This window comes from Perognathus longimembris, chromosome 7, assembly GCF_023159225.1.
Source record: "Perognathus longimembris pacificus isolate PPM17 chromosome 7, ASM2315922v1, whole genome shotgun sequence".
In the NCBI taxonomy this organism is placed as follows: Eukaryota; Metazoa; Chordata; class Mammalia; order Rodentia; family Heteromyidae; genus Perognathus; species Perognathus longimembris.
The window spans coordinates 42,595,729-42,615,914 of NC_063167.1; the positions used below are offsets into that span (position 1 = coordinate 42,595,729).

Below are 20,186 nucleotides of genomic sequence, written 5' to 3' on the forward strand. Positions count from 1 at the left end.
ACAGTAGAAATAGTCCCTTTATAGTCTCTCTCACTGTCCTGACACCTACTTCTGGGTGCCATAAATTTGCTGAAGGCACTAGGGAAGAATCTGTTCTTTAGCTCCTTCAGTTTCCTTGACTTGTAGCCACATCAGTTCAGTCTCCGCTTCAGTCTTCAGTTGTCTTCCTCCCTGTCTGTATTTTGCCCTGTCTGTTTTTCCTTTTCCATCTTTAAAGGATACTCATCATTGGATTTGGGTCCCTGTTGGATAATCCAGGAAGGCCTCAACTTCTTTCTCAAATAAGGACATAATTCAATTACTACATTGTCTTAGTTATTACTCTGTAAGGCCCTAGCTATTATTCTTGGAGATAAAACCTTGGCAAGGATGCTAAATTTATATACTTTATACCTGTTCTCAATAGGAAAGCATGCATAGCCAGCCATGCTAGCGTGCCATGTAGCAGGCGTGAGGAGGTTGCCGTGGACCCCTGTGGCCTGAGGAATGATTGATAATAGAGGTTTTTGCTCTTTTTTTTTTTTTTTTGCTGGTCCTGGGCCTTGAACTCAGGGCCTGGGAGCTGTTCCTGAGCCTCTTTTTTTTTTTTTTTTTTTTTTGGCCAGTCCTGGGCCTTGGACTCAGGGCCTGAGCACTGTCCCTGGCTTCTTTTTGCTCAAGGCTAGCACTCTGCCACTTGAGCCACAGTGCCACTTCTGGCCATTTTCTGTATATGTGGTGCTGGGGAATCGAACCTAGGGCTTCATGTATGGGAGGCAAGCTCTCTTGCCACTAGGCCATATCCCCAGCCCCTGTTCCTGAGCCTCTTTGTGCTCAGGGCTAGCACTCTATCATTTTAGCCACAGTGTTGCTTCTGGCTTTTTCTGAGTAGTTTATTGGAGATAGGAGTTTCATGGACTTTTCTGCCCAGGCTGGCTTAAAACCATGGGATAGGCATGAGCTACCGGCAACTAGCAGTACATTTTGACAACATGATTCTCCCTTTCCTCTTGAGATGCCTGTCTTGAAAATGTCAAGCTGTTTTATCCCAGACCCCTCCATACCATCAACCTGCTGGGACACAGGCAAGCCCCAGGCTTTGACTGAATGTTCTCTGAGGCGCCTATCTAATCTGTATCTCATCTACTCTGTTAGTAACAGGAAGTCTTAGATTTATCTATAGAACAATTACTCGCCATTTCTAAGAGGCTACATGTAACCGGCTGTTCTTAAATCTGTGGTGAATCCAAGATGATAGGTCTTTGAACTGGAGATGTAGCTCAATGATAAGAGTACTTGATGGATTCCAGCCCAAGCTCCAACTAAATCAAAACCATTGTCAGGTGCAGTGACTCACACCTGTAATCCTAGTTACTCAAGAGCCTGAGACTCAGGATCATGCTTTGTATATTGGGCAGGAACTCTATCAGTAGGCCATATTCCCAGCCCCTTAAGATCATGCTTTGAAGCCAGTGCAGTAAATCAAGTTTGAGGGATCTCTGGCTTTTTGGTGGTCAATTAGAGGTAAGGGTCTGGTGGGACTTTCCTGCCTGGGCTAGCTTTGAACCATGATCCTTAGTTTGCAGCTTCCTAAGTAGCTAAGATTACAGGAGTGAGCCACCAGAAACCAGCAGCTTCTCTACTTTTAAACAGTAATAAGGGCTGGGAATGTGGCTTAGTGGTATAATGCTTGCCTAGCATGCATGAAGCCCTGGGTTCGATTCCTCAGTACCACAATAACAAAAAAAGCCAGAAGATGAGCTGTGGCTCAAGTGGTAGAGTACTAGCCTTGAGCAAAAGAAGCTCAGGGACAGTGCCCAGGTCCTGAGTTCAAGCTCCAGGACTGGCTATAATAATAATGATGATAATAATAATGCTATAGAGCATACTGCCAAACCCCAGGGAACAGTGTAGGAAGTCCAAAGTCCCCTGCCTCCCCCAATGCATCTCCACCATATTGCACAAACCTTTCTAAGTAGGAAGTATAATTAATAAAAATTTGGCAAAAACATGGTTGTAAATATTTAAATAAATTATGATAGGAAGTGGTGTTGTGGCTCAAGTGGAAGAGCTCTAGCCTTGAGCTAAAGAGCTCAGTGACAGCACCTTGGCCCTGAATTCAAGCCCCACAACCAACAACATAAAAAATTATGATAGTTTATCTTATTTATCAGGGGAAATCTGGTAAAATTGTTGTGCCAGGTCACAAAACGACCACCAAGAAGGCCACTGAGACTCAGACGTTCCGAAATGCGAAAGCAAGGCAAGGCTTTATTCAAGCGAGCTGCAACTCGGGCCTTGTCCTTCCCACTGACACAGCGGAGGTTAGGAGGAAACCCCGAGCTGCGATTACACAGGGCTTATAAAGGCAAAAAACAAAGTTACAGCCATCAGGTGTTAAAGACAAAAAAACAAAGTTACACCAATCAGGTGTTCAAGCAAGCAAGACCAGGACACGAGTACAAATCTGATTGGCTCAGGGCTCGAGACACAGGGCTTGAGGCATTCTAGGGGTGGTTAGTGTTAAGCATTCCCAGCAGTTAAAGTTCTTGACCGGCTAGGCCCTAATAAGCTTGTCTGGGGTCTGCTCACAGGGCCTGCTTATCTCAGGTTCACGTGGTAAAGTGGGGTTCACGTGGTAAAGTGGGGCCTGACTTCAAAGTCTGGCACTTCAAAATCACTTAGCCTGCACTTTTTAAAAAATCTGTAAAACACAGCTGATAGTCTTTTTTCTTTCTAACTTACAGTATGACTTAAGAATTAAATATGTTCACAGAGGTAGAAGATTGTAGAATTTATAAAATAAGTCTTTTTTTAAAAAAGATAAGGATTTTCCTTGGTTATTTGCTATTTCATCTTGTAAATTTGTTTTTCAAATCAGTAAAACATCAGAGTACTTCTCAATATTAAATATTAGTATACTATCCTTCAGGAGAGTTTTATTTTTTATTTTAAATAAAATAATATCAGGCCAGGTGCTAGTAGCTCATGCCTGTAATTGTAGCTACTCAAGAGGCTGAGATCTGAGGATTTCAGTTTGAAGCTAGCCCAAGCAGGAAAGTCCATGAGATTCTTATCTTCAATTAAGCACCAAAAACTGAACTTGGAGTGTGGCTTTCATGGTAGAGTACTAGCCTCAGTCAAGGACAATGCCCCAGCCCAGAGCTCAAGCCTCAGAACCAGCATAAATAAAGAAAGAAAGATTTTTTTCTTTTTTCTTTTTTTTGCCTGTCCTGGAGCTTGTACTGAGGACCTGGGCACTGTCCTTGAGTTTCTTTTGCTCAAAACTAGTACTCTACCACTTGAGTCACAGCTCCACTTCCAGCTCTTTCTGTTTATGTGATATTGAGGAATTGAACCCAGGGCTTCATGCATGTTAAGCAAGCTTTACTTTAGAACTGTCACCCTCTTCTACTGAGCATCCTAGCCCTCTTCCTTATTTATTTTCATGGACATTTCCTATAGCCCAGAATTCTTTGCTTTACTATTACAGTGCTGTATCGAATCAGAGGAGGGGTGCCTGCTCTGCATCTGGCCCTTACTCTGCTGAGTGACTGAAAGATGAATGACTGTGTCTTGTGTTTTCCATCTCCTGTCTCTGCTCTTCAGGAATGGTGATTCCAAGTGACATCCAAGGTACCAGTGTGTGCAGTGACCTTCCCATTTTGGCTCAGAGAAGGGAGCAGGATTTGCCTTTATATCAACTCCCCAAGAACCGGATGCTTCCAAAGGCCTCAGCACCCACAGGAATGTCGCCTTCCAGATATACTACCCGTGCCTGGTACTGTGCCATTTCCCTTTAGTCCTATGTGATAAAAGATGGGTATTTTGTTTGTATTTTGGTTTGGTGTTCTGCTCTTAGAAAATGCATAGTTTTGTTTTGGGGGTTTTTGTTTGTTTGTTTTTTTGTTTTGCCAGTCCTGGGGCTGGAACTCAGGGTCTGAGCACTGTCCCTGGCTTATTTTTGCTCAAGGCTAGCACTCTACACTTGAGCCACTGCACCACTTCTGGCCTTTTCTATATATGTGGTACTGAGGAATCGAACCCAGGGCTTCATGTACGCAAGATAGGCACTCTACCACTAGGCCATATTCCCAGCCCCGAAAATGCATAATTTTGGTGGGATGTTTGGCAAATACAGAATAGTATTATAGCTAAGTCTACTATATTAGACTGGGACAATGTCACATGATATTTAAAATTAGGCTAGATGTTACTTTTTTTAGGAGGGGCACAGAATGGATTACACGTAGTCTACTTAGACAATGGGAGGCTCATTCAGAGTTGATGTTGACAACTCTGGCAATGCCCTTGCAAACCAATTGAGATGTGGATTGTCAGGATGGAGAACCTACAGGAAGTGATGGTTAACAGCAGGTTATAGAGATAGCAAGGGTCACTTGTGCTTCTGGAATAGGATGTGAATTAGATGATAGCACATTAAACTCTTTGATATAAAGTTGCAGGGGCATAAACAGGTGGGAAGAGAAGGTGACAGGACATTTGGGGATATATTAAAGGTTTTAAATACCCGCAGGACCAAAAGCGAAATCAAATCCTGGAGGTCCTCAGTCTGGGGATTATGGTTGACCTCTGTTCTGGCATGTGTAATTGAGAGAAAAGTCACCTACAGGTGAGAATCCAGGGGAAACTTGAAGAATAAGAAAAGCATAGAGGCTGGGGATATAGCCTAGTGGCAAGAGTGCCTGCCTTGGATACACGAGGCCCTAGGTTCGATTCCCCAGCACCACATATACAGAAAACGGCCAGAAGCGGCGCTGTGGCTCAAGAGGCAGAGTGCTAGCCTTGAGCGGGAAGAAGCCAGGGACAGTGCTCAGGCCCTGAGTCCAAGGCCCAGGACTGGCCAAAAAAAAAAAAAAAAAAAAAAGAAAGAAAAGCATAGAGGCTAAGATGGGAGCCCTGGGAGCTATTCCTTAAACAGTCCTGATTGGATAAAGGAGTGATATGGAATGAACAAAAGGTAGAAGGAAATTGATGAATTAGATAGAGGCCAAATTGGAAACCAAAGGGAAAGGATTTGAACAAAAGGATCACCACAGACTGTGATCACAAGCTACAGAGCAGTCAAGGCAAATAAGACAATGTTTTCTTATGGCTCAGCCAAAAAGATGCTGTTGGGCAGCATAGAATAGTTTCAGTAAAGTGGAAATCAAACAAAAATGGAAGAGAAGGCCAGAAATTTAGACATCATAAGATTAGAATAGTGGTTCTCTCTCTCTCTCTCTCTCTCTCTCTCTCTCTCTCTCTCTCTCTCTCTTTGAAGATTAAGAGTATGTCTTACAGGGTGTGTATATTTCTTTCTTTCTTCCTTCACAGTGACTTACCTGAGAGAGAAGAAGGAGAAGGAGAAGAAACACCAAACTTCAGCCACTGGGGTCCACCAAGAATGTATGTGGGAGATATCACTGCCCTTCTCAATGGAACCACAAGTCCCTCTCCTTTCTGTAACTTAAGGAACTTGAACTTGAGGTTGCAAGTAGCGCTAGTTCACATGTAAACTGACCTAAGTTGTAGTTCCATTTCATCTTTCCTAGTTATTGCCAGCCGCCCCACCCCCCACCCCCAAAAGACTATAACCCATATTAGCAGAGTCTCCAAAACTCTATCTGAGAAAGCAGTTTACAAACGTTGGTCTGTGAGGGTAATTACTGGACTCAGTACTTAGGACTGTGTTGCTGAGCCTGCTCAGGTGGGGCCACCTTGGATACAGAAAGGCTGCACAAGACTTGAGGCTTTTCTGGTAAATCAGTTTTCCCCCCTACCTTCCTCTCTTAGTGTGTAGTCCAAGTTTTGTCTCTTGAGTTAACAGAATGTACGAACTCATCTTCTCTTGCATGTGGGTATGATTTTAAGTACTCTCCAGGGCTGTGTTTGAAGCTAATAAAAGCCTTCCCCTAGCTGTATTCTCTGTTCTCTATGTATCAGTGATTCACGACAACCACCACCCCAACTGTCCTCTTACATGCCAAGTTTTGTCTTAGGAGGTGTTTTCAGAGTTGCTTTTTAAAATTTGAATTTGTTTGACCTATGTCTGTGAGGTTTAAGCAAAATCCATATTTGTAGGGGTAAATTTCACTCCAAACTTAGATTTTCTTGCGATGACAATGAAGATAGAAAGAAAAGAAAACTTTTAATTTTAGGGATGGATGAAATCTATCCTAGGATCAGTGAAGCACAGAGTTAAATGTTCTCCTGGGAAAAGCCCCAAGAACTGGAGTGCTCAGTGGGAAACTTATTCTGTAAATTTGAGCTTTGTACTAAGCTGATTATCTTGATTCCCTTCACCTCATTTCCTCCATCCATTCTTTGTTGAAGTGACAGCTACAAATGATATGAGCTAATCACAGAACAATTATGATGATAGAAATGGGAACGTTAAGGTCTAGCTAAATCTCTGTATTTCAAGAGCAGTATTTATTGCTGTAGAGATCTACCCATTCACATATCATCATTTAACCTTTTATATGTCATAAATTATTGATAGCATCTTATCATTTTGGAATTAGGTATAATTTTTAATCACATTTGTAAAAATGTAAGGCCAAGTACTGATAGCTCTCCCCTATAATACTAGCTACTCACAAGGCTCTGAGCTCAAACCCTACACACACACACACACACACACACACACAATGCAATTTGTATGTAATGCCAATTGAATGCTTACAAAGGAAATGTTGCCAATTAAGTTAGCTTGCTGATGAGTGACTTCTTTTTCTTTGCACAGTGTTGAAATTTTTAGAGAACCGGATGTGTCTCTCGGCATCAGTATTGTGGGGGGACAAACAGTCATAAAACGCCTGAAGAATGGAGAGGAGCTTAAAGGTATATTTATCAAGCAAGTTTTAGAAGACAGTCCAGCAGGAAAAACCAATGCACTGAAAACTGGAGATAAAATACTTGAGGTAAATGATATTAAAATGGTGTTTTTGTTTAAAACATATGTAAGATAATAGAAGAAGAATCATTTAGCTAAAGCACCTTATTTCATGTGTCTCTGAATCTGTGTACTTACAGTCCTCTGTTTTAGTGTATTTATTTTTACATCGTATACTTGATTCTTGAATTTTTCAAGTGTGAGCAGAGGTAAAGGATAAAACAAAAATCTCAGCCAAAAGGCAGTTTAACTAAGGGCTCTGGTAGGATGGGGGAAATTGTAGGCATTTTGTTTCTCCTAAGTCTTTAATGAGCTCTAAATTTTATGTGGGTTCGTGGGAGATCTGTGCCATTTAGAGAAAGGAGATGACCTTGTTAAGTCTCTCATCAGGAAAGCGCTGGGTCACAGTTCACACGGAGCACATGGGCTTTGCAGGATGGCATTGTAAAGATTGTAAAGGCACATTGAAGTAGCAAGGCTGCCCGAGATCTGAGTATGATAGCTTTCTATGTGTTGGGTTTATTAAATGGAACCCAGTGGGTACAGTCAGTCCCAGAATCTGCTTGCTTTAGTTTAATTTACTTAAGATAGGGTCTTGCTATATAGCCCAAATTAGCCTACTTGCAATCCTTTCACCACAGCCTTCCAAGTGCTAGGATTACAGGCATGCACCATCATGCCCTGCTGAATCTGCTTGTGGTTGATTCATACTGGGAAAGGCCAGTCCTTAGTGAGGAGTTTCAGTTCTGAGAGAGGGGTCTGTCTTTTCTCTTATATACTTGGTCTGGGACACATCATTCGATGCATCATGTTAACTAGAAATGAAAATTGAAACCCAATAGCCCTGTGATGGTTAAAGATCTGCCATACATGCCTCTGCATATACAACGTGCGGCTGTAGAGTTTGAGCATTGCTTATCTCTTCTAAAATTTAAATCAATCATCTACATCTAGAATGTAAGTAAAATTAATTCTCTTTACTTAAATTGTGGATCTCTTCAAACTCAATTTGAAAGATTTTTTTTCCTATTTTCTCTCATCATTTTTCTTCCTTTCCCCTCACTTTCAACTTTGAAATAAGTATAAGAATCAGGAAGTTATAAAGAAATGTGCTAGAAGGTCTATGTACCCTTTGTCAGCAGAGTCACATGTGAATATCTTTGTAACTGTACAACAGAGATTATTCTGATTTCACCACCTATACATGTAGTCCAGTGTGTGAAGTTTTGTCGTTGTTGTTTTGTTTTTGTGCTTCTTCTGGGGCTTGAAGTCAGGGCCTGGGCCCTGTCCCTGAGATTTTTTGTTCGAGGTTAGCACGCTACCAAACTTGAGCCACAGTTCCTTCTACTTGTGGCTTTTTGGTGGTTAATTAGAGATAAGAGTCTCATGGACTTTCCTGCCTGGCTGGCTTTGAACAGTGATCCTCAGATCTCAGCCTCCTGAATAACTAGGATTACAGGTGTGAGCCATGGCGCCTGGCTTTTTCCTTGCTTTCTAATTAGCAGGGTAACTTGCGTGTTTCAGGTGTCTGGCGTGGATCTACAGAACGCCTCCCACGCAGAGGCAGTGGAGGCCATTAAGAGTGCCGGAAACCCTGTGGTGTTCGTGGTTCAGAGCCTGTCAGCCACCCCAAGGGTAAGGTCTACTTCTCATTTTCAAAAAACTTTAAGATATTCTCTATACCTCTTGATCCATTTATTGAGTACAACCATGTATTAGGCCCTTTCTGAACAAATTGGACATCATGAGGAACATCACTTATTTCCTGCCACCACTGAGCGTATCCAATGGTGAACACCGAAATCTGTCCCTGCGCCAGCAGTGATGGGAGGCAGTTACTGGGCACACACAGTGATCTGGGGGACATACTTTAACTGAGGGCAGTGAGAATGAGGTCCATCTGTGAAATGTAGCAGGTTTCTTGTACCAGGAATTAGCTTCAATCAATCTCTGAAACTTTATTTTGCAGAATGAGATGCTTAGAGGACAGTGCAGGGGTCATTGTTAATCTTCATCTGCTCAATCCCTGCATACAAACCCCTGAATTTCTATTCCTTAGTGATATGCACTTAATTTAATAATATTTTAATGTTATAGAGCTTACCAGGTTTCCTGAGTTTTATAGTTCTTTTATGTTTGCTTTTGAGGTAAAGTTGCAACGATATGTACTGCTTAAAAAGCTAAGTCCTGGGCTGGGGATATGGCCTAGTGGCAAGAGTGCTTGCCTCGTATACATGAGGCCCTGGGTTTGATTCCCCAGCACCACATATACAGAAAATGGCCAGAAGTGGTGCTGTGGCTCAAGTGGCAGAGTGCTAGCCTTGAGCGGGAAGAAGCCAGGGACAGTGCTCAGGCCCGGAGTCCAAGCCCCAGGACTGGCCAAAAAAAAAAAAAAAAAAAAGCTAAGTCCTGGTGGCTCATGCCTATAATCCTAACTGCTCAGGGGCCTGAAAGTTGAGAATCGTGGCATGAAGCCAGTCAGGGGCAGGAAAGTCAATGAGACATTTTGTCTCCAATTAAACAGCAGAAAGCCAGAGGTGGAGGTGTGGCTTAAGCGTGAGAATGCCAGCCTTGAGGGCAAAAGCCAAGAAAAAGTGCAAGTCCTCAGTACCAGCATATGCACACACACACACACACACACACACACACACACACACACACACACACACACACAAAGGAAGTTTGCACATGTGGTTCAGTGCCTGGCATGCTTGACATACCCTGGCACTCCAATCAAACAGAACACTCAGTAGGAAATGCAACAAAGAGAGGCACGGTGGCACATTCTTGGAATGTTGGCATTACATCTGTAATCCCAGTACTCAGAGGGTGAGGCAGGAGGATTATAAATTCATGGTCAACTTGGGCCACATAGCCAGTCCCAGTCTCTAAAATTAAACCAAAAACAGACAAGAAGTGGAGAGAGGGAAGAAATGCAAAAGGAAGGAAAAAAGGGAGGGAAGAAAGGAAGGAAAAAGAAGGAAGAAAATGAATATGACCTGTGACCTTCTCCTTTTTCTTCTTCCCACCTGTTTTCTTCCTGGTTTAGATCATTCCTAATGTGCATACCAAGACCAGCACAGCTGTCAATAACCAGGACCAAGACACTCAAGAAAGAAAAGAAAAGGTAACTTGAGCTTCTTAAGCTTCTAAAAAATGTCTTTGGTTTCTTTCCCCATACTTGGGCAGCAATGAATAACAGTGGTTGTGATGAGCTCAGGTCAGTATAGAAGCGATGTGTGCTCTCTTCCTGTGTGTGCAACTGCGTTGCACCAGGATGGAAGGTAGAAAACTGGTGCTGCACAGGTTCAGATACTGTAAAGGGCCCAGCCAGTCATGGGCATCTGTGTCTGCTTCCTGGTCACCTGGGCCACTTGTCCATCCCCAGAACATGGTGCTCACATTTGGTTGTTCTTGAGAGTTGGGTCTTGCTGTTCTGGCAGCTAGAAGTTCACTTCCCACACTGGCCCTCCAGAAGAACAGTCTCCATGACAAGGAGCAGCTCAGAGGTCATGTCCTCACTGTCATCAGAGTCAGCCACCACTGTTCCTGCCTCAATTTAATTAGAATTGTTTGGCCTAAAAATTATTTTAGGATATGGTATGAGAAAGAGAAAATTTTCATTCTCTCCCCTTCAGATGAACTATTTCTATATTGGCCTTCTGTTTTGGCATGCATATGCACGTGTGCGTGTGTGCGTGTGTGTGTGTGTGTGTGTGTGTGTGTTTGTACATGCTGGTACTGGTACTTGAACTCAGGGCGTTGTGCTCTTGTGCCTTTTTGTTCATGGCTAGTGGTCTACCAGTTGAGGTACATCCTCAGTCCTGGCTTTTTGGTGGCTAATTGGACATAAAAGTCTTGGATTTTTCTATTGGACTGGCTTCAAACCTTGATCCTCAGATCTCCGCCTCCAGAGTAGCTAGGATTATACATGTGAGCCACCAGTGCTGGCCTTGGCTTTGAATGTTTTGAACCCTACAGTGTATTCATAGAATTCCATTAGTATATACATGGAATTCCATTCTCCATCCAGTCTGGCACATTTCAATCTGAAATTCTTAGGGCTACTCTCCTTCTCCTTGTCCACCACAAACAAAGACCAAAGCTGGCAAATATCCCTCTCATCAATTGTGATCAGGATTTCAATTTGTTTAACTGTATGTTTATCCATTGTAGATTAAAAAATAAAAAGAGCCTTCACTAAACTGAACACTTGGGAGAGATTAATTACAAACACATGTATGGAGCCAATCAAAGTACTGACTGCCTGAGGGTTTAGGAGAACAGTTCTTGCAAAGAATAAATAACATGAGGTTGTTCACCAGATTATTGGCTGCTCTGTTTAACCTGGCTGTCCTCTGTCTTTGCACAGAGAACGTAAGTACCAACGTTTTCTTAAGATTGTCAAGAGCACCTATTCTGTGTTCAAGGCAGTGCTTTCTTTCTCTTCAGCACAGGTGACGTGTAGACTCCAGGATACTGTGCTTATTGATTATGAGCCAGTGGTTAGATAAAAACTGCAGTAATCACTGGCAGAATTCTTCTCAGTTCCTGTAGAGGTACAAGCTTTATGCTCAGGGATGGAAGTTTGGGAGGGCAGCATCTGGAGTCCAATTTTCTACCTCACTTGACCTCAAGGGAGTACTTGGGATTCAGTATATTAATAGCCCTTTGAAGAAAAAAAAGAGTAGCTATTGTATGATTTATGTAAAAGTCCAGAAAATTCAATCTGTAATGCAAAAGAACAAATCAACAGTTCCTAGGAATGGGGATGCCAGGAAAAAGGGCTGCAAGGGAGGGGTTTGAAAGATACACGACAAACCTTCAGGGATGATGGATATGATCATTATCTTGATTGTACATATGAATTCCAATTGTGTGCCACTATTTTAATGTGTCTGTGTGCACGTGCTGGGAAAATGGAGCTTGAACTCAGGACCTAAGTACTATCCCTGAGCTTTTTTGCCCAAGGCTAGTGCTCTACCACCTGAGTCACAGCTGCACCTCCAGCTTTTTACAGCTTAATTGTCGATAAGAGTCTCGCAGACTTTCCTGCCTGGACTGACTTCGAACCGTGTCATCTCAGCCTCCTGAGTAGTAAGGGTTACAGTTGTGAGCCTTAGTGCTTGGCTTCATTCCACGTTTTTCTTCAGTATTATTTCATGTATTCTATGGATACTTTTCACAGCTGGAAAACTTGTTGCTGGAGAAGTAGTCCTCAACTGTAAGTCATCTTTGCTTTTCTTTTGAAGTCTCATTTGATGAAAGTGTCTCCCTGTAATCAGCAATGCAGATGGTTAAATTTATCAAAATGCATACCTTTGAGAGATATGCAGCTATTCTTTGCCTCATGATGGGATTAGCTCTGCAGTCCCATCCTTGTTGAAAATCCCTAAGTGGAAAATGCATTTACTACCCCTTGCCAAGCAGCCACTGAGACATAGTAGCACCACATATCCTACCGGGTCAGTGGTGTTTCTGATCTGAGGGCTGGCTGAGAGCAGCTTGCTGCCCCTGCCTACATCTGTGGAGTGTTGGGCTACCTATCAGTTACCTTGGGAAATACCAGACTTCAAATTGTAGACTGTCTTTGCACCATGGTCAAGTTGAACCCTTGTAAATCAGGGACTCTCTATTTCGAATGCGTATGGTTTGCTGCCTGTCAGTTGCACCTCAGTAAAGTTGGTTTCTAGTGTAAAATGTGGGTATGCCAGGCTGTTGGTCTCCAAGGAAACATGGGAAAATATTTTACAAAGATCTGAGCACCCTGTGAGCCTCCTGGTGGCTCTTAGGTATGGTACTGTGAGCACGCTGATGACTCCTCCCTCCCAGCAACAAGGAACAGCAGGCTCTGCCTGCAGACGTCCACCTCGTGCCAGGCCTGTGCAGTGGCTGGAAATATCTGGGTGAATACGTAAGCCATTGTGATGTTCAAACAAGTTGCGCGTGTGCAAACCACGCCGGCATATGAGACTCATGAGGCATTGGTGTACATGTTTTCATAGACTTCTGCATTTTTGTTTTATAACCTACAGCAGAAACAAGACCAGGGAGAAGTGTAGCTGTCTAAATGAAAGTTATTACATCAGTTTAATAGTGTGAGTCTGGATGTCTGGATTCTTAAGTTAAAAAAATGCTTCTTGGTGGTTTCTGTGAAGAAAAGAGTTTGTTTTTTTTTAATAGACTGGCACATTTAAAGTATTATAGGTTATTTTGTTGCACTGTTGTTTTTTTTTAAAATGGGATTATTAGATTTAAAATTAGACTCTGTGTGCTCATCAGAGTTTGTTCATTTCAAGAGATTCTCATCTAATTTATTAATTTACAGGAGGTAGGAAGACAGTTTATATTTATATGTGAGGTAAGGACTTCACTTAACTACATATACTCAGAAATCTTTTTAGCTTCTGGCTGAGAGCTTTAACCATTTGGTAAATGCAGGCACAGAAATGCAAAAAGCCATTTATCTGTTGGTCCAAGGGTGGCTCTTCTCAAGAGATCCAAGGTAGCATGCTCCAGTATACACGGGCCCCGCACAAGAGGCTGAGGAGACATTCTGTTCCTTCTCAACCAAAGAAGAGCAAGTCTCTGGAAAGCCAGCACAAAATGGACCTTCATCATTCCCACAAATGCCAGCAGATTACCACATCACAAAACCAAGCCCCAGTGGCGAGTCTTCCAGCAAGGAATAAGTTACAGCCCAAGTGAAGACCAGTCTTGACCTAGTAGCAGAAGCAGATATGTAGAATTAGCCAGGCATCAGTGGCTCACATCCGTAATCGTAGCTACTCGGAAGGCTGAGATATGAGGATCATGGTTCAAAGCCAGCCCAGGTAGAGAAGTCCATGAGACTCTTATCTCCAATAAATGACCAGAAAAGCTGGAAGTAGAGCTGTGGCTCAAGTGGTAGAGCACTAGCTTTGATCAAAAGAAGCTACCTGAGCTAGGGAAGGGAAAAAAACAAAACGAGGGTGTAAGATATCACAAGAAATGTATTCACTGCCCTATTATGTAACTGTACTCCTTTTGCACAATACCTTGTCAACAAAATTTAATTAATAATAATAATAATAAAAAGAAGCTCAGGGGGGCTGGGAATATGGCCTAGTGGCAAGAGCGTTAGTATACATGAAGCCCTGGGTTCCACATATATTGAAAATGGCCAGAAGTGGCACTGTGGCTCAAGTGGCAGAGTGCTAGCCTTGAGCAAAAAGAAGCCAGGAATGGTGCTCAGGCCCTGAGTTCAAGGCCCAGGACTGGCAAAAAAAAAAAAAAAAAAGACAAAAGAAGCTCAGGGTCAGTGCCCAGGCCCTGGTCAAGCTCTACGACCAGCAAAAACAAAACAACAAAAACATAGGATTAGAATTTTTTTTTTAAATATAGATCAGTAAAAAAGGCAAATTCTCTTATCAGTTGGGACTTACTATGGGAGCCAAGAAATCATGTAAACAGGCTTAAATAGCTCATGAATTATGTGTCTGAAACATTTTATAGTCTAATTTGCTCTAGAAGGTGAATTTGCTTGAGCATCTCCATGAGAATTCCCAAACTATCCAAGTGGAAGTTAAGAAGAAATAAAACACGACTGGTAAAATATGCCAAATATGCAGGTGCCAGGTATTTATTTGCCCATTAAAGAGGGCATCAATAAGATGGAAATCGTGTTAAGGAGAATTGAAGAGAATGAAGTATTTGTAACTGCTGAAAGAAAGGAGGCTTTAAGGTTCAAATTTAGACACAAAACTAGTTAATGTCTTCCAGGGGAAAAAAGAAAACTGTAATCTTTGCTGTAAGACTGAAATCATGAGCATCTCAACCAGACACAGTTAACATGCAGAGCTGGTGATTAGAATTGTTCCCATTACTGGTTTCCTACAACTTTGCCTATCAGGGAATCTTAAAAAACAGGAGGGGGCGAACAGTTGTTCAGTCACTTGGCAAATACTCGAAGAAGATGACCTGCTATGTGCCTACGACTGAGCTTGCTTGTTCTCTATCCTCATGGGGATGGTACAGCAGCCTCATTATGTATCCCTGAACTTGGAAAGAGTCTTTCCTCTTTCCCCCTTTACTCACGTGCAGCAGAAAGACCCTCTAGGTACCCAGCAACCCATGTTGCGACATAAGGTGATACTTGCCTGTTTCAAAAGTACTGATAGAAGTCATCAAATCAGTTTGCAAATTTCCCTTAAACATGTTTATAATGCTATTAATATATGAAGAGGTAATATTAAGAGCTGTAAAACATATTAAGAGAGGTAACAAATATTAGAAGACATCAATTATACCCAAATATCTTGTCTTTAAATTTTTTATTAGCCTATATTAGTTGCAAAAGAGATTTCATTGTGATACTTATATGGATGGTTAAATATACCAGACTCACTCTTCCATCACGCTCTCATCCTTCCTCCCCACAAGGGTCCTCATTCTATGTACTGTCTTTGACCAAGAACAACCTTATTCTGAGAAAAATGTATTTGCAAAGAATCCATTTTACAGGAAGGACTTGGAAAAAATTATACTAAGTGAAGTGAGCAAGACCCAAAGAACATGGACTCTATGGTCTCCCTCATAGGGAATAATTAGCACAGGTTTAGGCTAGTCACAGCAGAGGAACACAAGAGCCTAATTATGCCCCTATGAATGCATAAGATAATGCTAAGTGAAATGAACTTTATGTAATGGAAATGAGTGATATATCACTGTTGTAATTACTTTCAACATGCCACGTGAAACCGTAGCTTCTATTGTTGATGATCCTCTTGTATCCCCTTCCTCTGGTATACCTGCACTATCACTGTATCGTATCTGAGTACATTGGAACCTGTATATACTGGTATCAGAACTAGGAAAGTGAAAGGGAATACCAAAATCGAGAGACACAGGACAAAAAGACAAACGACTACAAAAGCAATACTTGCAAAGTTGTTTGGTGTAAACCAATTGAACAATTCATGGGGGGAGAGGGGAAGGGGAGGGGGGAATGAGGGAGGAGGTAACAAACAGTACAAGAAATGTATCCAATGCCTAACGTATGAAACTGTAACCTCTGTGTATACCACTTTGGCAATAAATAAGAAAAAAAAAACAAAATGAAAAAAACACACAGATACCCTACTTATGATCACTATGTCTAACATCCAGTAAATTTAATATTTTTAAAAAGAATCCATTTTGGGTTGGGGATATAGCCTAGTGGCAAGAGTGCCTGCCTCGGATACACGAGGCCCTAGGTTCAATTCCCCAGCACCACATATACAGAAAACGGCCAGAAGTGGCGCTGTGGCTCAAGTGGCAGAGTGCTAGCCTTGAGTGGGAAGAAGCCAGGGACAGTGCTCAGGCCCTGAGTTCAAGGCCCAGGACTGGCCAAAAAAAAAAAAAAAAAAAAGAATCCATTTTACGTTCATCTTTAATTCACTTAAAATTTTCTTTTCTTTTTTTTTTAGAATTTTCTTTAAACCTAAATTTATTTATTTATTTATTTATAGACAGTCCTGGGCCTTGGACTCAGGGCCTGAGCACTGTCCCTGGCTTCTTTTTCACTCTGCCACTTGAGCCACAGCGCCACTTCTGGCCATTTTCTGTATATGTGGTGCTGGGGAATCGAACCCAGGACTTCATGTATATGAGGCAAGCACTCTTGCCACTAGGCCATATTCCCAGCCCTAAACCTAAATTTAAAAAGGAACAAGTAAGGGGTGCTGGTGGCTCATTCTTGTCATCCTAGATACTTCGAAGACTGAGATAAGAGGATTGTGGTTCAAAGTCAGCCCCAGCAGGAAAGTTCATGAGACTCTTATCTCCAATTTGTTCAAGTAGTAGAGCAAAAAACATCTCAGGGCCAGTACCCAGGCCTTGAGTTCAAGCCCAGGACCATTTACATGCACACAGAAAAAGTGAACAGTGTACAGGGTTAACAAGGAGGCTAAAAGAGTATGCATATGACTGAAGTAAATTGTTTACAATTATGAAAATAGAAACCTGCTGAAATTATTTTGTGAACAAAGGCAAGGGGAGTCAAAGAGTGATAGTGGTATCTGAGATTGATTGGACTATATTGTAAACGTGTAGAAATATAACTATGAAATCCCTCCCTGTGTAATATAAAGAAATAAAATAATGTAAGTTATTAAAAATAAAAAATAAGTTAACACCTAAAAACAATTAAAAGAGTTGTGTGAAGTGGCTTAGAAGTAGCTCCCGCAAAGGGGGAGGAGGGAGGAGGGAGGGGGCATGAGGGACAAGGTAACAAACAGTACAAGAAATGTATCCAATGCCTAATGTATGAAACTGTAACCTCTCTGTACATCAGTTTGATAATAAAAATTTGAAAAAAAAAAAAGTAGCTCCTGTTTGTAGCACCAGCTGCTCAAGAGGCAGAGATATGCAAGATTACAGTTCAAGCCCAGCCTGGAAGGCTGGGACCCCATCGCAAGCAATGAAAAGCTAGATATGGTGCCACACACTTGTCATTCCAGTTACGTGGGAGTCATAAACAAGAGGGTCTCAGTCCAGGCTGGCCTGGGCAAAAATGTGAGCCCCTATCTGAAAAATAATCAGTGCATAAGGGAATGAGGGTGTGGCCCAGGTGCTAGAGGCCTTGTCCTACAAGTACAGGATCTTGAGTTCAAATCCTAATACCACAAAAAAGAGCCAATCATACACCTGTGTTCTCTAATGCTTAATAAGCATTTTGTATTTGATACCATCTATTAATCATTCTTGAATTTTAATGATTTTGGAGTTTCTGGAAAAAAATACATATACATACACACACATATATTACTATGATTAGAAAAATTTAGATGTTTCTCCTCTCCTCCTTTCGCTTCTCTCATCTCTCCCCTTCCCCTCTCCTTTCTTTTTTTTTTTTTTTTTTTTGCTAGTACCAGGGCTTGAACTCAAGGCCTCTCAATCCCACTCAGCTTTTTTCCACTCACAGTTAATCCTCTACCACTTAAACCATGTCTCCAGTATGCTGTTTTGCTAATTTATTGGCTTGCTTTGAACTGTGCTACTCTCAGCCTCTGAATAGCTAGAATTACAGGTGTGAGCCACTGGCTCCTGGCTGTGTGTGGTTGTTTTTGTTTTGTTTTGCTTTGTTTTGCTTTGTTTTTTCCTTTTAATAATGTGTGTTTTCTTTTATGAATCCCCAATAGTGTTTTGTACTTTGGAAGAATTTATCTTGTGCCTTCTCTCAGTCATAGACCGCCAGTATCCACTTACGAAGTATCTCTGCTATTAGTGGTTTTGTCATTGAAAGCACAATTGAATGTACTTTACGCAAGTCCTGTGGCAAAGCACATCTTAATCCAGTTAGCTGGGTATTTGTGGATGGCTTGGGTATATCAGCTTCTAGTCTTTTTAGCAGCTTCCATCTTCGTAAAGTTTGACATGTTTTATTTTTCTCCATGCTCAAGAAAATGTCTCTGTTCTGGGAAGGTAATCTACTCATAGAATTTTGTTCTCTTTTAAGTATCTGCATGAATCAAATATTGATGTGATGTATCATTTGGCATGCAAATGGAAAGCATACTTTTGCGAATTATTCATCATACAGATTTTTCTCATTTAAAACATTGAAAATGTGTTGACCGTCTCTAAATTATAGATGAATACTTTTTCAGTTAGAAAATCTTGACATTTCGTTTCTTTTTTTTTTTTTAAGGAATGTAATCTATAACATTGAGGAAAAATTGAAGAAACTTAAGAATTTATACTATGGGATTCTTTTTTTCCTTTTGGATTTTTTTGGAAGTGTCAGAGTCCCACTTCTTTGTTAGCAACAAAGAAGATGAAGTTGCACAATGTAAAGAAAATGCTTTTTCTAGGCAGGGCAGCAGCTTTCAACAATGCTGGGCTTTGCCATCTTTTTTCTGCATTGCTGTGCTTCCATTCTCCAGTCACGTTCATACAATAGCGTGAGCATTAGGGAATACATTCTGTTTCTTTTGCAGTCCTTGAATTACAATGAAATTGGTTATCAAACTATTTCCCAATTATCCTTTGATGCTTTCTGTTACTGAAGAAGAGGGTCACACAGCCACAATTAACTATCCTCTCAAATTTTGCATCTTTAGAGCCAAGGAACAGCCCCCCCTCCCATGAAACTGCCGCCTCCTTACCGAGCTCCGTCCTCGGACAGTGATGTGAGTGAGGAAGACTCTGCGGTGACCGACAGTGAGTCCTTTTCGTTGTTTCCTGGAGACCGGGACTTCTTAAATGATGCTGTCACTACTGTTGTAAATGATCATGCAGACAGCTGTGCTTCTGCAAAACGGTGCTTGAGCAAAGATTAGAAAAGGAACATCTATCTTTGAAGCTCCTGTGGTTTATATCACATAAGCCAGCTTTTCTAGCTTTCCAGCTGGCCGGGGGTGGAGGGGGTGGGGGGGGTGCATTCTGAAAGAATCTGTGCTATACAGTGTTTACCTATAATACTCCCTAATTTGGGCTCTGAAATTTAAAAACTGCCAACAAGTCTTTAGAACTTGACCCATAGTAATCTGAGTTGGGCATAGATGCTGCTAAGGTAAAATTACAGGAAACCTACCAAGTCATATTTAACTCATGTAAACAGTTTCCTATGTACTACTGAATCAAATACTCATTTATACTTGTACTAAATGGAGATTTTTTTTCAGTTTTATGGTATTTATTTTATTAAACTATTTGCTAATTGTTCAAAGAGGTTATAACAATGAAATCTCACTCCTGCCTACATCATACTTTAGTAGGAGATTTAAAAAAATTTCTCTTATGCTGTGTTGTATGTAGTATTACCTTGATTGCTAGTGCATATGGGATTTCCTTGGGGGTATGCGTGATGAAAGTCTTCTAAAAGAAGACATTGCTGATTCTTGTACAATTTGTGAAAATATCGAAAACCACTGACACACATTTTAAAGGGGCGAGTTTTCTGATACATGAAATGTATATCTGAATATGTATGTTTTTGTAAAGAAATTTTCATTGCCTACAATACAGTAAAGGATATTAATATAGAAATGAGAAGAGTTCAAATTCTGGTTCCATCATTTTTTAGAGCATGACCATTTGTATGACATCTTCCCTGACAAGAGTATTAATAATCATATCTACTTCATTGGGTTGTCCCCAGCATTAAAATAAAGCAGTAGGCCCTTCGTGTATCACATAACTTTTTGACAGGCATGATAGCTCTTACTAATCAGTAATTATTAGGCTAGCTTTGTGTTTTCTAAATACAAGGTTATAAATCACATTAAAATAAGTGCAACTATCACAATCATGTTGACTTTATACAAGTTTGATGTGTACTTTGTGA

The 20,186-nt window shown here is 41.3% G+C and overlaps 1 protein-coding gene across 6 annotated transcripts in view; it reads left to right on the forward strand.

Annotated features, from left to right (window-relative positions):
- Patj (PATJ crumbs cell polarity complex component) overlaps positions 1–20,186 on the forward strand; it is a 304,043-nt gene that overhangs the window by 108,634 nt on the left and 175,223 nt on the right. For all 6 annotated transcript variants that reach the window (XM_048351444.1, XM_048351442.1, XM_048351445.1 and 3 more), the window contains 6 exons: positions 3,589–3,760; positions 5,317–5,388; positions 6,728–6,905; positions 8,402–8,512; positions 9,927–10,004; positions 18,961–19,060. In XM_048351444.1, coding sequence (XP_048207401.1) covers positions 3,589–3,760; positions 5,317–5,388; positions 6,728–6,905; positions 8,402–8,512; positions 9,927–10,004; positions 18,961–19,060 — 711 coding nt within the window. The remainder of the gene's footprint in view (positions 1–3,588; positions 3,761–5,316; positions 5,389–6,727; positions 6,906–8,401; positions 8,513–9,926; positions 10,005–18,960; positions 19,061–20,186) is intronic.